The sequence below is a fragment of the Lactuca sativa genome, chromosome 8 (assembly GCF_002870075.4).
Source record: "Lactuca sativa cultivar Salinas chromosome 8, Lsat_Salinas_v11, whole genome shotgun sequence".
Lineage (NCBI taxonomy): Eukaryota > Viridiplantae > Streptophyta > Magnoliopsida > Asterales > Asteraceae > Lactuca > Lactuca sativa.
The window spans coordinates 262,386,614-262,403,865 of NC_056630.2; the positions used below are offsets into that span (position 1 = coordinate 262,386,614).

Here is a 17,252-nt window from a genome sequence, read left to right on the forward strand (position 1 = left end):
ACTTGATACACCACCATAGAGCCTCACGGCATCTCGTCTCATCCACTGATCTTCCTGTTCCACAACCTGAAATTGGTTGTCTAACTTCTGCCCTTCCCAAGTTGAATAACAGCCCCATCATTGAACCAGAATTTCTCAACCGTCGAACTCACCCTACGAGCCAACCATCTCGAATTCACCATTTTGACCTCGAAGAATTTCCGTTCACCCCAAGGTCTCCGACCAACAGCCAATTGTCGTGGAGACACTCATCCTTTTCAAACATAACACATTCATTATCTCGCTCTGCACCTCGTCTCAATCACCAATAACCTTGGGCTCATGAGTTCGCACTGCCGATCTCTCTGTATCCAGATCTCTAACCATTCTTGATCGAATCTCTAATCCCCTCAATAAAATACCCGATTTTTCCCCCACATAGGGTTCGAACCAACCCCAATCGGTGCACCAGCAATCTATCCCACAGACTGTTTCCACCATTAACATGGCACCGACCCTTGGAAAGTGCTACACAACGCTCGATGTTCTCCTGACAGAGATCAAGCAACTCCAATGCTCCGAAACTCAGATGAAATCCTCAGAACTTCCTACCATGACTGCCTTTAGTCATTCAGAATCTCACACCATTCCATCACCGGACCTCCCAACTGTACATTATTAACCCTGACTCTTAGTCTAGAAGTAATGATCTATTGTACTCCTTATCATCGACTCCTCAACCAACGTTCCATCACGTCACTTATCATAAGAGCAGAAACCATATTTCCACTCTTAATACCCATCAAAGACAATCAGGGCCACCTCCCTAATATACTCCTCTTGATCGTCTGGCGTTACAGCTAACACATGCCCTACTATGCTCAATTAGGGTGTCTCCTAGTCCTTGACCATCTCAGTCCCCATTGATGAACTGTTCAAGCTATATCTTTACCTCGCGGCAGACCTACTGCCACATACTCTGGTTGAAGATCACCATCCATGCAATCCCACAGGGCTCACCCCAAACTCAAAAACTGAAATCTCAACACCTCTTATGTCTCCCACATGAAACGGATATAGTACCACTCGGGTCACAGAAAGTGACCTCTCTAATATCGGCCGGTCGCCTAGCCCAGACCGTATTCTCCCATAACGCATCATCCCTACTCATCCCTGGGTCTTGCGACTCCAACTGGCATATCACCCACAATCCCTCGGAGCTCACTCGATTTCCCTTTTCAAGGGATGCTCCACTAAAACTTGTTCATCATGGCCTTCTGTCCCCACACTCATTCACCTCGATCTCAGTCTAGACAATCCCCACGGAATAACTAGTAAAAACCAGAAACACTAACCGCCACATGTCATGATACTCAAACCGTGTGGTCACCTCTCGATCTGCTATGAATCATGGTACCTGTACCATGTTATCTCCTCTTAATCTTCTACGAATCATGGTACTGGAACCACGTTCCCTCTTCTCAATCCACCTCAAATCATGGCACTCGAACCATGACATCAACTCTCGACCTGCTACAACTCATGGGACTCGACCCATGACATCACTTCTCAGTCTGCTACTTATCATGGTACTCGAACCATGACATCACTTCTCACTGCTCAAATACAAGCTCATGCATGCCTGCTCAGACGACACATGCTCAGGGCAAAACAACGCCCTCTCGTGAAACATCAGTGTAATCACAGTCATGGACTCTGTCCCTTGCTTGAGGGACAAGAACTCCTGTGCCAACCGTTCCCACTCCAACGGGGAACATACTCGTCTTTGAACACGGTGGTGGACCTCTCCCAGGTCACCTCCAAAATCTCTGCAAGAGTGAAGTTCGCTGCCACGAACATCCACCAGTCCTTCGCCCCTAAACGAAACTGGTTCAGTGCAAACCGAACCCTCAGATGCTCCGGACACGAACAGGTGTAGAAGCATCCCTTGATATCAGAAATCCATCTCATCGCAGCAATCGGATCCTGCGTCCCATCAAACTCTAGTGGCTTCGTGTTGCTGAACACCCAGAATAGCATCGAGTCACCCCCCTGAGGTCTAGTAGCTGCAACAGCCGCAGCCTCAGTAACCAATGCGTATCTCTCTTCAAACGTCTCAATCAAAGTGGTCTTGATAGACCCAAACATCACTGGTATCTCTGTGTGGATAGCCGCAGCCCCCTCGTCGTGGATCATCTGACGAAGCTCCTCGTCACTCAGGCCACTGGTCTCTAGTCAGTGGCGTGTCCCAACTATGATGTCTCCGAAATACAACATAAAAATATCAGAGACTCACTCGAGTGTACTCGCACTCGAGAACTCAGCCCTACTTGTTCCTTAGTACCCTAAGGATTCTTACTTGGACTGCGGAATGATCCAGTGTTTTCAGTAGTACGGGCCCAATACTACCTTCCACAACGCATCAACATTCATTCCGAGTCCTCCTCCTAGGATCCCAGATCACAAGTACTCTACATCTCGCTAAGCATAGGCTACGCTTCGGTAGACTTCTTATAAGCTCGTCACTGCTACCTACTCACTCTCGAAGCATCTCACAGCAACAGTAATCTCCTAGGCTAAGGCATCACAAATCAGGACACTCTAGTCCTAATATGAATACCTAGACTACTCTAGCATGCATAACATATCATATCATATCTCATATCACATAATGTATGGGTATTTTGGGAAATCACCGTTCGGGCGCTGGTTGATCGTACACACTGCTCCGTTCTGCCTTTCTCAAATCTTTTACTCTTTTAGAAAAATTATTACTTTTCTGAATATTTTCCTCAAATCCTCAGTTTGAGTTCAGATACGCCCGAAGGTGCATCTGAATCCCTCAAACCAAGGCTCTGATACCAACTTGTAACAATATAAATTTCCAAAACAATTTTTTTCATTTTTAAACCATACTTTTAGTCCTCAAAAACAATGTCAAAACATAATGTATCCAATGGCATAATAACAAACAACTCCCAAAATCTCAAACGTAGACTCTATGAGTGTGTACAGATCATGCCAACGCCTTCCCGCGATACTCACTAGTACCTGAAACACATATCACAACAACTGTAAGCATAAATGCTTACTGAGTTCCCCAAAATACTACATACAACACATACGCCTTTCCAGCCCATAACTATGTGGGAACTTCCGGCCCAAGTGTCTCTAGGGACTTCCGTCCCGAATCCCGGTAGACCTTCCGGTCTTACCCGTATCGACCTTCCGGTCCGTATCCTCATGACCTTCTGGTCCATGTCATCTTGACCTTCCAGTACTTATTATATATAACATACAAAACACATACACGTCACATAATAACATATAGCACATACATCTCATAGCATATAAGACCTTCCAGTCACACACAGGTACCCTTCCAGGTACAGTATAGTGAGAAGACTCACCTCGTATGAAGTCGGATAAACTTATGTGCTCGAATATCCCGATCTAGCCTCCTCCTATCAACAGGATAACATCTCTAATCAGAATCCTCTCATGTTCTCTTCTATGATAATGGGTAGAATACCATTCTACCCCTCCCTGACCTCTCTTGACTCAGCTTGACCAAGACCCCAAGGTCAACTAAAGTCAACTATAGTCAACGGTCAAACTTTGACCAGACTCGTCGAGTATACATGGGTGACTCGGCGAGTCCATGTGTGTCATCTAAATCCTCAAAAAGCCTCACTTGACTCGTCGAGTTATCCTTTCACTCTACAGGTTAACACTGTTCACGAATCACGGGGTAACCCGACTCGACTCGTCGAGTCCCCATATGGAATCGGCGAGTTCCCTCCATGGCATCACTCAAATGACCTTCTGAGGTCATATATGTTTCTCTAACTTATAGATCTGACCTTCTTACACCTAAATATCACATAAAGGTTCAATCTTTAAGCCCATGCAACACTCTTATGCCCTTATATGAAGAAATAGCTCCTAAAATGGCAATCTAGATCCATAACCCCAAAGGGACTGCATAAAGCTGGAAGATTGGGACTCTTTGGACCTCTTAAGGTCCAAATCTAAAGCTTATTCCACATCGGGACCTCATACGTATCACATACTATCCAAGAAAGAGTAAGGAAAACCCTAGATTCAAGGATTCTACACAAAATAGAAAGAAGGGGCGAGATACTACCTTAGAATGGAGATCCTTGCTTGGATATCTTAGAATAGCAACCTCCTTCCGTCCCTCTAGCTGAATCGCTTCTCTTCCTTCTCAAAATCCCACCAAATGTACTTGATTTCTTTATAAGAACTCTCCCTAGGCTCCAAGGTCATAAGTTCCTTTAAATAGGCTCCAACCCTGGAACTTAGGGTTTTCTCTGCCCAGTACCTACTCGGCGAGTCCATACTTGGACTCGTTGAGTGCGCTCATTAAATCCACATGCTCAACTCGACGTGACTCGGCGAGTCATCCCTACGACTCGGCGTGTCCCTCCTTAAATCCTCAAAATTGAAACACGAACCATCATACCCAAAATTCTGGATGTTACACTAGTGGATTAGGGGCCAGATTCCTTTGTTTGTTCGAGATAACTGAGGATTATTGACTCAGTATGGTAGGGTTTGGGTTCCGAAATTTGGGGGACTAGGAAAAAGATTTAGGAGGAGCATCGGTCCAGGTTTTCTTTCCACATGGGGCCACAAAAATGTATCGATATCCGAGATTGAACTACTGTTGGCCCTACATGAAGCGGGAAGTTGCGTAGTTTGTTGAGCGGTGTTGGACCTGCAGGAAGGTCAAAGCCGAGCATCAGAGACTTCACGGCAAGGTGTAACCAGTACCCATCCCCATGTGGAAATGGGAGGAGATCACCATGGATTTAATCATGAATTTCCATTGGACTGTGCGCAGAGTGGATTCGATATGGGTCATTATAGATCGGTTAACCAAGATCGCACACTTAATACCGATTCAGGAGAGTATCTCTGTGGAAAAGTTGGCCGATGTTTATGTTTAGGATGTTATGGCACGACATGCAGTGCTGGTGTCGGTAGTTTCTAATAGAGAAGTTCGGTTCACTTCCAGGTTTTGGAAACGGTTCCATGAGGAGTTGGGTACATGTCTGCACTTCAGCACAACTTTCCACTTGTAGACTGATGGGTAGAGTGAGCGTACTATCCATACATTAGAGGATATCCTTCGTGCATGTGTCTTAGATTTAAGTGGGATTTGGGATACATATCTCCCTTTGGCGGAGTTTTCGTATAACAATAGCTATCACGCAAGTATTGCTCTACCTCCTTTTGAGATGCTCTACGGGAGGAAATGTCATACCCCGATCTGTTGGGGCGAGGTCGGTCATCGTGTCATGAGGAGTACCGAGGTGGTACTCAAGACGACTGAGTTGATTCAATAGGTTCGTGAACTGATTCAAACAGTACAGAGCAGACATAGGAGCTATGCGGATAAAAGCATATAGGACTTAGAGTTTCAGATTGGGGACATGGTGGTTCTGAAGGTGTCACCTTGGAAAAGTGTTATCCAGTTCAGAAACCGTGGCATGTTGGGCCCCAAATATATTGGTCCTTTCCAAATTATCGTCCGGTTGGGCAATGTTGTGTATCAGCTGGATGTACTTGAGGAGCTTGGTCAGATTCACAGTGCATTCCATGTTTCGTAGCTGCAGAAGTCTGTGTTGGTTTCACTAGATGACATTCAAGTGGATGAGCATCTAAATTATGTGGAGCGACTGGTTATTATTTTGGATAACAGCACAAAAGCCTTGAGGAACAAGGTGTTTGAGTTGGTCAAGGTACAGTGGCAGCACCGGAAGGGTTCAGAGTGGACGTGGGACCCTGAGGCCGAGACGCAGATGCATTAACCTGAGTCATTTGTTGCAGAAGACTTCGAGGAGGAAGTCTAATTCTAGTGGGGGAGAATTATAGCGCTCGATCCAAGTATTAATCATTTTTGGTCCCTTATTTATTAGTTTATTGCTTTTTGGCCTTGTTTTGCAAGTTTTAGGGAGAAGAGGGACCATTTCTGCAAAGTTTGGACTTTTGGTGGTGGAGCTCAAACGCGGGGCGTTCCATTAGGAAATGCAGGGCGTTTACGCATTGAGTTCAAACCCTAATTTTAAGGGTTTGAGATGTGTTTAAACGCCTTAAGTCCCAGGTGTTAGCCTCATTTTCAGCCTCCAAAGCTCCTAAAACCCTAATCTTGATACCCCTAGAGCCTCTAAGAGTATAGTGAGCTCATTGTGTGTTTTTTGGTGTGTGTTTGAAGCTTATTCGAGGACGAGAAGCTTGGTGCAAGGTGGTGGTTCAAGTAGGAGCTTATAGATCTTGCTTCTCTGCTCCATTTCCATCCCATTTGAGGTGTAAAGCTCTAACCTTGCACATTAGAAGCTTAGATATAAGTCTTAATTGATGTTAGTCCCTTTTTGGTCCTACAGTTGAGGTCTAGTACTTTGTGATCACTCCAGAAGCTTTGAGTTTCTTCTCTTGGTGTTATGAGGTTCTAGATTAATAAAGTTTAAATCTTTAGAGTTGTATAAGCCCCATGCATGAGATTTAACCCTTTTTATGGATGTTAAATGTTATGTCTTAAAGTTGGGACCTTTTGGGGCATGCAAAGTCACGAAGTTAGTGACTTTATGGTTCTAGATGTTCTTTACGACTTGGATCTATGTTTTGGTCGTGTGGCTTTAAGCATTAAGTGCTTAATAATCATTTTTGGTAGTCAGCGTGTGAACGCCCAACATTGGGTCGAGGAACGCCCAACGTTCCGACTAAGGTTCACGATCTGTTGGTTGGTGACGAACACCCAACGTTCCACAAGGGAACGCCGAGCATTTGGTCCATCACTAGGACTTTTCATTGGGCAACCTTTTGGACTCTTGAGCTTTGGGCTTTGTTTGGGTGTTGTTCGTTGGGCTTAGTTTGGACTGAAGGATTCCTTTGTAGTGTTGAACTTCTTGTTTGGTCTTGTCTTGTTGGGCTTGCACTGTTGGGCCTAGGATTGTATTGTAGGCCTTAGTGGGCTCAATGGATTTGGGCCTTAGTGGGCCCAATGGGCTTGGACCATTGGTGGGCCTAGTTTATTAGGCCATTTGTGGGCCTAGTGCTTGAATATGGCCATCGTTATTTAATGAGTTTAGCTTTGGGTTTGGCTCAGTGTTTGGAGCCGATTCGCAGTAGCCACAACATTCTTAGGATTTGGCTATCTTTGAGGTAAGTCTCCTCACTATACCCATGGGTCGAAGGCACCAATGTCGGACCATTACTTGTTGTGAAATCTCTATAAATGATTATGAAATGGTCTATTATTTGGTGTGTATTGATTTACGTGAAGACCATGGGATAGCCCATGGCACCTAATAAGACCATGAGGGGGAGCCCATGACAGTTTTATGTGTATATGTGCTTGAAATTATATGATTATGTAATTTGTGTATTTTGGGGAACTCAATAAGCGTGTGCTTACAATTTTGTTGGGTGTTTCAGGTACTTCTAGTTCTAAGGGAAAGGGCACAACTTGATGGCACATCGTACACTCTCTAATATTTTCCGCACTTGTTGTTTTGGAAACTCTGATTTTAAATAATATATTTATGTAATGGGACTTTTGAGAAACAAATATGAATGCTATTTCTAATTACTAAATGAAAATTTTAATGTGAATTTTTGGGTTGTTACACGGGAGGGTCGTCGGGTAAATCCTCCGGGAATACGCTTGGAAAATCTCTGACTACATGCACATCAGTAACTCAAACCCCTTCTCCACATGAGTGTCCATATACATGAGATAAATTAGACACCCATGTTGTAGATACTGTCGAGCCCTGAAGGATGAACAAAAAGCTAAACCAGCTCTAGTACCCTCACTATAAATAGTCAGTTCTCCCTCACTTCAGAATCGAACTACCACCTACAGCCCTTCACAGCCAATGATGACAACAAAAATGCTAAACCCATCCATCGCTACTATCACACATACGTTCCCCATGGGGATGGGAAATAAATCGATCAGGTAAGCCTCCCCGAATATCTCCAAAGTACAACCCCGAAAAATACTCAATGCAGAAACACCGTGTTTGTTAGCGATGGAAACTCGCAACAGACAATCCCAGTCTCCAAGAGGATTGTCAAAGCTCTTGTTGAATGACTGAGACACATAAGACCGACTAGCACCCGTGTCACAAATCATAAAACAGACAAGGAATTTACTAAGAAGTTACCTAGCAGAAAAACAATCATAAGCACATAACAAAATAACTTGAAAAAATTCATAATAGAGAACACACTAGCAACAACATCAGGCATGACCCTGGCCTCTTTCATTGTCATATAAAAAGAACGATCCCTGGCCTTCAGGGCCTCCACTCTCTCCTAGAGTCCATTTGGGATTCTCAATGTATTCGAGGTTAGTGCCTACACTGGTTTGGTGGCTAGCTAGGCACAACTCGCCATCACATTGCCAACCTACTCACAATGGTAAAAAAATCATGGTGCTCGCTAACGAGGCCTGCTGATAGCATTCCCTAGCAATATGCCTCTCCCTGCGGCATTTGTAGCACCTGGAAGAAGATCGACAAACACCCTCATGAACCTTGCCGCACTTGCCACAAGTGCATCCATTATATCCGCCAGATCGTCTATCAGCGGGCTTGAACCGCTTTGCTGCAGGTTGTGGCTGTACCAGAGCCTGCTTTCCCTCCCTAATCTGCATCTGAATCTCAATGTCCTGCCTTCGCACGACATCCTGAATATTAGAAAGGGTATTGTATCGTTTGTAGACACAAACTGCCGAATCTTAATCATAAGCATGCTCTTGTCTTGTGACATCTAGGTCAGCTCCGAAGTAGAATACTCAGGACAGAAAAGAGCTCTCTGAGTAAACATCTTGGTGATCTCTGTCACTAACTCGGTCGCCTGCCTCAATGACAGATACTCTTGAGTCAACCTCACCCTCTCCACCAAGAGAACACACTTCGTGTGAAACATCTCCAATAATTGCTCGAAAGTAACAATATTCCTCTACTCAGGAGTATAGGAATTGGTCACCAAGTTCCACCAGTCCTTCGTGCGAAGTCGAAGAAGGTTTAGGGTGTACCTAACTATCACACCCCCAAACCAGAACGGCGGAATCGTTCGAGGGCGGATGAATTCATGTAGTATCATAACAGTTGAGTATATAGTAAATTAAAAGGTTACATTGTTGATTGTAATACATGTTTCAAAAGAAATTACATTATGATGATATAATAAGTTTGAAATTGATGCCTTAGCGTCCCTTCCCCAAAAGTTGTTGTTTACCTGTATTACCGAATCCCTAAGAAATACAAGTAGTTTTGAAAAAGTGTCATCAATTAAGTTGGTGAGTTCATAAGAGTTTTTGTATAAGAATTGTATGCAATTTTGTATAAAGTAACTGAGCTTGTTTCTAAAAAATCCAATATTTTCCATAAATGAATATTAGTTTTAAAAGTTCCAAAAACCGGAATGCATAAGTATTTTCCAAACCTAAAATAGTGTAAGTAGATTTATATATGTATATATAACCCCTAAGGCGTTTGATAGCCCCGTAATCATATTTTTTAATACTTCAAGTGAGTTTTATAACCGTACTATTGACCCAGACTGTCTGTCACAACGTTCTTCATGCGTTGGAATGATATGACGTTTGTCAACCCAGACCTGACGATCCAACTCTAGCTAACAGTTTAGGTGCGGGATTGTCAATCCTGTATAGATCTATACACAAGTATCACGCTCTCCCTACAGGAGATTATGGTTTATAAAATAGGACTTGAAATGCGTACTTGAAAGTACGTGAAGTAAAAGTCTCACAAAAGTTAGTATCAAATAGATTTATGTATGAAAAGTCCATTTTTCTTGTAAATGTAAGTATATCCTTCTTATAGTGTTCATAGAGTGTAAAATATGATGAATATCTCGTAAACTATACCAATTATAGTTTTTCAAAAGTGTAATTCATTTGAATGATAAACCTTGGTATATTACTAACTTTGCATGTAAAGTATAACATTTGTAATAACGTTATTTTACTTGTTTAACATTTATACACAAAATATAGATAAAGCATTAGAAACTGTATGTAATGATTTTGATTTTAACATAAGTTTTTCTTGCATTTCACATGTATTTTCCCCCTAAAATATAGTAAAAACGTGAAGATATAGGGGTATGAACTCACCAGGTAAGTGTGATGATTTGGAGAAAACGAGACTTTTCTCGGGCAGCTCTTCGACTGGAAAGTGGAAAGTTTATCGGGAGTTTCTAACTTTCGTACCTTCTTCGTAGCTTGGAAACGTAATCGGGGCATCAGGATAGTTTCAGAATTCTCGGAAGTGAGAAAATATGGGAGCAAGGTTGTGTGAATTGGTAGAAGAATTCGGAAGCCTCGCACCCTTTATATAGGGGTGGAACTGCCCTCGTACGCTAAGCATACACGCGTACGCTGGGTGTACATCATGCATGACACCTTCTTCAGACTCCGGACTTCGGATGGGATGGGCTAGAGGGTAGTAGGGGGATGTGGTCGATCTGAGGCCGCGCACTGAGTAAGCTGGGCGTACCCTCGTACGCTATAGCATACTCCCCTCGGTTTGTGTGCCCCAATCTTCTAAAATGCGTAACTTTCGCATACAATCTCGTTTTTGACGTTCTTTATATGCACGCGTAGATGAGAATATATTCTACAACTTTCATTTAGACTTCTTTGGCAAATTTTGATTTTATTTTTAATTATATATCTTTAATAGGCCGAGAAAGGAAAAGACCGTTAAAAAATCATAATTTCTTCATCCGATATTCGTTTTCGTCAGTCTTTTTACCGTTGTATTACTATTTTCGAGATCTTCAATTCTCATTTAGGTTGTGTCGGCTAAATATCGCTCGATCTCTATTTTGAGTTGTTAGCTGTCTACCGCTACTTTGAAACCTAGAAAAATCTTAACTTCCTCATACGAAGTCAGATTTGGACGTTCTTTTTATGTACGTTCATGGTTTAATGATATCTAACACATTCATTTAGATACCTAAGGCTAAAAAGTATTTTATTGAGATTTTGCGTTTTACGCTTAACAGTGTTTTATCGGTTTTGCTGCGGATTTTCGATTGGTCATAACTTCTTCGTTATAACTCGGATTCTTGTTTTCTTTACATTTCTGAAAACCTTGTTACGATATCTATTACTTTATGCAACCTAATTGAGACTTTAGAACATTTTATTTTTGACGTTATTTTTATTATATCAAAAGTAGATTATAATTCCTTGACTTTTAGGTCATTACATTGACTTGAAATATCGGGTTGTCACATCATCCCCCCGTTAAAGAGAATTTCGTCATGAAATTTATTCTAAGATAAGTATTTATGGACTAGGGAAAAGATGTGGGTATTTTTGTTTCATCTGATCTTCACGCTCCCAGGTGTATTCAGGCCCTCGCTTTGCATTCCAGCGGACCATCACAATGGGTATGCGACTTTGTTTAGTTCTTTTAATTTCCTTATCCATGATTTCTGCAGGTTCCTCTACGAAGTGGAGACTCTCGTTGATTTCGATTTCGTCTAGAGGGACAATGAGGGTCTCATCGGATAGGCACTTCTTTAAATTTGACACATGAAAAGTAGGATGTACGTTATTGAGTTCCTGCGGTAATCGAAGCTTGTATGCTACCAGACCGATCATGGCAAGGATCTTGAATGGTCCGATAAACCTTGGATTTAGTTACCCATGTTTTCCAAAACGTATTAACCCCTTCCAGGGTGAGACCTTCAATAGTACACGGTCCCCAACCTGAAATTCCAAGGGCTTCCGTCTTTTGTCCGCATAACTCTTTTGTCTGTCTCTTGAGGCTTTTAGTTGTTCCAGTATTTGGACAATCCTTTCTTTCGTTTCTCTTATGATTTCCAGGCCTGTGAGAGTGTTGTCAGGTAATTGTCCTCTAGCTAGTTGTGTGTCACCCACTTCAGCCCAACACAGAGGTGAACTGCACTTGCGGCCATAGAGGGATTTGAATGGAGCAACCTAGATGCTAGTGTGATAGCTATTGTTGTACGAGAACTCGAATAGTGGTAAATGGGTATCCCATGCCTTACCAAAATCGATCACACATGCTCTTAGCATATCTTCCAAAGTTTAAATGGTCCTCTCACTCTGACCGTCAGTTTTTGGATGCTAAGCGGTACTCATGTCTAGTCTCGTCCACTATCTTTGTCGGAGATAATGGATATTGGTACACCATGTAGTCGCATAATCTCTCTAATGTATGTTCGAGCTCGTTTCTCCATCTTGTCAGTTTCCTTGATTGGTAGGAAGTGTACGGATTTGGTTAATCACTACTAGAAAAACAGCCTTTTACGACGCGCAATGCATGTTGTAAACCGCTCAAACGACGTGCAAATGCGTGTCAGGGAAGGCCCTGCCATAACGAGAGACGACACGCTTTTGTGAGTCGTCTATTTACGACGCGCATTTACGACACGTATCTACGACGCTCATTTACAACACGCATTGCGTGTCAAGGAAGGACCTGTCATAAAGGAAGACGACACGAATTTGCATGTCATAACCTTACGATGTGCGTTTAGGACACACATTGCGTATCATTAAAGCCCCTGTCAAATGAAGATGACACTCATTTGCGTGTCATAAAACTCAGCAACCATTTACAATATGCATTTACAACGTGCCTTTACGATACTCATTTACGCATAATACAAATAAATAAAAACAAGTATATACCAAAACAACCAATTTCATCTAATAACATCATGTCAAAAAATTATAATGCATTGATATTAAGGGGATCCTATTATACATTGTTAGTAAGAGGTTTTCCCTAAATATAAAACCTAATATTGCATTTCTATTAAGAGGCACCTTCTTTTTTCAGATCTCATGTCAAAAGAATTCTCCATATCATTGGTTTGCCACCTGGTGTACTGGGTTGCTGTCCACCGGACGTGGATGGCAAGTAATGACATGAACACTAGTTCCATATTTTGGTTTGTCCATTATAAGAACCTATTGCAAGACACCAACGAAATCCATGAATGATTAGGTATAGCTATGAACACTAGCTGATAACAAACATGGATAAATTTTGAAATTGTCGCCTTTTCACATTGTTGATAGTCCAAAAAGGGAAAACTTTGATAGATAAAAAGTATCAACTGAAAATAGACCTCCTTTTTTGCATATGATCACCTTCAAAGAGAAGTCTGACTTTTCACACTTCCTACTTCTCATATAATCTAAATATGAAGATGCATATAAATTAAATGTACATACTGTCATCCATTTTGAACTTGATTGCATCTTCTGTGAATTTTTTCATCTTGGCATCAAGTTCAACAGTTGCCTCTTCTCCCTTAGTAATGATTCTATCGATATCTTCATCTATGATTGTACTATCCTTTAAACTGAATACCATTTCAGCACCAAACCTCACCATTTGTAACAGCTCATCTTTGTTTATAGCTGCCAAAAAAACGATGACATGTTATTTAAAAGTAATGGAAACTAGTAAAAAGGTGATATGAAGAAATGCTTACTCTTTTGCAGATCGAAAAGAATGCGTTGCATGGAAAAGTGAGACGTCCTTGTAAAATAACCAAAGCATCAAGTTCAAGCTTTTTATAAGCTCTTTCAATGACTTTCTCCTCTATAGTGTATTGTTTATGTTTACAATCAATTAAAATTAGTAACAATCATTTCAACTATCAATCAAATGGAAAGGAAAGCAGCTATAAGGAACCTCAGCGCAAAGTCGGAACACTTGAACTTCTTTCTTCTGCCCAATTCTATGAGCACAATCATGAGCTTGCAAATCCACTTGTGGATTCCTGCAAAATTAAATTTATATTCGAATTAAACAAAACCACCAGTTTTTTTTAAACAAACAAATAAAAGTTTGTTGTTATTTTTTTATTTAACCTTTCTTATAGTTTATTATAGAATCTTACTTTTGTTATTTTGTTTGTTATCCCATTATTTCTTTCTATTACAATATTTTAGTATCAACCTTTTTTTAATATGTTTAAAAATCTATATAATTACAATATTTTATTAAAAGCATCAATGGAGGCATCACGGTCTTCACCTCCAGTTAATAAGATATAGACTTGATTAAACCGATACTTTCATGTTGCATAACAAATATAAATATAAATGTTAGAAGTGCGAACCTGTGAGAATATCAACACCCTTGAAGTCAAAAGCCAAAAGTTGAAATGCTAAATACCTGTGAAATAGCCTGTTTACACAACTGATGAACATTCTTATCATTCATTATAACTCCTGTGAAATGCAACACACATGAAAAATAAGGGCAAAAATGTACAAACTCAAAAAAGTAACACTTACCATCTTCTCTGACAATACCATCATGCCCATATGAAGAATATGGGTCAAGAACAACATCAGTGTAGATGATCTGTTCATGTGATTTCACCAACAGGTAAATATAAATATAACTACTTTTATTAAAAACTAAAAAGAAAATATAGGTTGAATGTAAATTCTTACAAGATCAGGGTACTTGTCTTTAAGCAACCTAATTGTTCGAGGTATTAATCCGGAATCATTATAGGATTCCTCTCTTGTAGGAGTCTAAAGAGGCAAAACACAATCATCATGTAACATTTTTTTCAAATTTTTCAAAGTATAAAAATGCCTGAATAATAATAAATAGATGTTGTTAAATATTACATTTAGCACATTTAAGAAAATATATAGCAACCTTTAATGCATCTGGAACTTTTGGGTAAAGCACAATACTGTTGATCCCAACATCACGGGCCTTTGCCACCTACCCAAGTATACTATTAACATAAAGCTATTTGAAAATAAATGAAATCTCAAAGTAACATCATTGATCCATAGTTAAATCAAGACTTGTCATTTATATTTAAAAATAAATGAAATCTCAAAGTAACATGAGGAGGGGTATTATCGGTATTTTGGGGTGAGACACTTTTTGGGTTATGGAGATTAACATGGGAAGGGGTATTATTGGAAGAAAAGCTACTAGGAACAACAGAACACATAAGGTCCTCCATTGGGGACACGCTAAGAGGCATATTAGGGGCAGTATCGGACACTTTAAAACGTCCCTTGAGTCAAACCACAGCTTCTGGTACATCTTCTACTACATTATCTCAATCAAGTCAACAAAGAAGCAGTCAAAGAAGATTATATATAATTAAGATGAGACAAGAAGCCGTTGATCTTCAAGAGTACTATAAAGAAAAACTTTATTAGGTATAGTTTTTTTTTATATAAGGAATAATAAAGGTTGATCTTCTAATTGAATGTGTATATCACATATGAATTCCATCCAAATAAACACTTCAAATGGAATGTTGGATCATTTTTACTGTTACATAAATTATGTTTTGTAGAATTACTTGTGCACATGACAAGTTAGCACATGAAATTTGTGAATTTTTGGGCTAGTCTGCACTTTTCTATTAAACTGCACTTTTATGCTTGGAATTAAGTTAATCCCTTGGTAAGGATGAAAATAGACTTCCATACCTGATTACAGGTTTTTACCTCATGGGATTTGGAGCCATTATGAACTTTCGAAGTTGATTGATGCAAACAGTGGGCTGCATGGACCAGTCTGCAAAGATTGGTACTTATAACCTTAAATGAATTGGAATTAGGAAAAGTGGTCCAAAGTTTAGTGAAACTAGATACACTAACCTTTCCAGAAAACTAAACTTCAGGGATTTTGGACAATCTGATGTCCTTGTATGAGTTTTATAAGATAGGGACAGATTGCAACAACAGGCTGAAAAATTTCATGACAACATCAAACAAAATGGGATAAACAACTCCCTTAAACTCAGAATCGGGACAGGAAAACAAATAAAAGAGGTAGTAGACATTTATACCTCTCCACAGTGAAAACCCAATTAAAATATTACCAACTCCAGGATTAGACCACACTTTTTTTAAGATAGTATTCTGCACAAGTTAACAAAAACCATTTCATATAAAGCTTTCCGAATGGCAATTTAAAATTTATGTTTATTCCATCCAAAATGCTCAACCTAACACCATTTCCCTATCTATGGCATGAATTACCATTCTACCCTTCTCTTCTTCCTCATTTTTTGCTGCATTTTCAGAAAGAAAATTAACACAAATTTGTATTTGTACTTCAGCCACTGAGCTTTATATTTCAAATGCATTTGAGCCTCTTAAGTCTTAACATAATTTTGGTAAAATGAAATTATTTAAAGGTTTAATCTTTTCTTTCCCACTTCAAAACTGAATCTGATTTGAAATTAAAAAGGGTGAAAATCAGGGTATAAGGGTCGTAAAGCAAGCGCTGCCATTATTTGAAAAGGTGAAGAAGATAATAACATATTAAAATATGATCAAAGTTAATAAGAATGGATTATAAAATTACCACTCAATAATGCATTGGAGATGAAATGCATAATTCCAGGTGGTTATCTGAATGTGGGAAAAGAATATATAACAGTTAGTAATTATAAAAATATGAATTAATAAGATCAAATGTAATCCAAAATTGCAATTACATGGTATCAAGTTCACAAATAAGAATTAATGTTGGGCATGGTAGTACCCAATAGATAACACACACACACACACCATACGCTTAATTAAGTTCCATTAATTAACAACAAAACATCAGCTAGGAAATTGAGACCCTAATTATAGTGAAATATATAATATAATAGGCATGAAGACACAATGACTTTTACATATTATTGTCTACAGCAAATAACATTTTTATATTACTCATTCCATTTCTTTCATTATTGATCCAAGATCAGAGACAAGAGAAGTGGTAACTTTAATGATTGGTTTAATTGTCCCCATGTTTTTCTTTCAAGTTGCATCATAAAAATGATCAGAAATGAGAAGTTCATATCATAAGATGACTGCATCTTCAACATTTATCACAACATGACCATCTATTTTGCAAAATAATGCTCACAAATTCCCAAAATTACTTTCTCTAACACTTAACACCGAAGAATCAATTTCGAAAAAAAGTACCAAGACAACAAAAAAATTAAATTTCACGGAATATGATGGTGGGGACCACTGTAGATTCAATTTCGTGCAAAACAAAAAGTATTTTGCCATGTTTTTTCTCCAATTAAGTGTTCATTTTCTGTTAAGTGTTAAAATTATGGTCATTCTATTATCTAATCCATCCATTTTGGTCATTTTGTGGTTAAATTTATTTTACCATATATATTTTTTCAATTGCTTATTTACATAATCTTTTATTGTTACTTTCCTT

General features: G+C 39.7%; 1 protein-coding gene across 1 annotated transcript; it reads right to left on the minus strand.

Moving 5' to 3' along the window:
* Positions 1–13,241: 13,241 nt before the first annotated feature.
* LOC128127970 (ISWI chromatin-remodeling complex ATPase ISW1-like) lies at positions 13,242–16,416 on the minus strand. The gene is made up of 13 exons (XM_052766721.1): positions 16,386–16,416; positions 16,058–16,089; positions 15,865–15,937; positions 15,674–15,761; positions 15,521–15,590; positions 14,706–14,774; positions 14,492–14,575; positions 14,330–14,399; positions 14,208–14,263; positions 14,024–14,103; positions 13,685–13,809; positions 13,563–13,628; positions 13,242–13,444 (listed from the first exon to the last, which is right to left on the minus strand). The coding sequence occupies exons 1-13, from the start codon at positions 16,414–16,416 to the stop codon at positions 13,242–13,244; spliced, it is 1,047 nt and encodes a 348-aa protein (XP_052622681.1).
* Between the last annotated feature and the right edge of the window lie 836 nt (positions 16,417–17,252).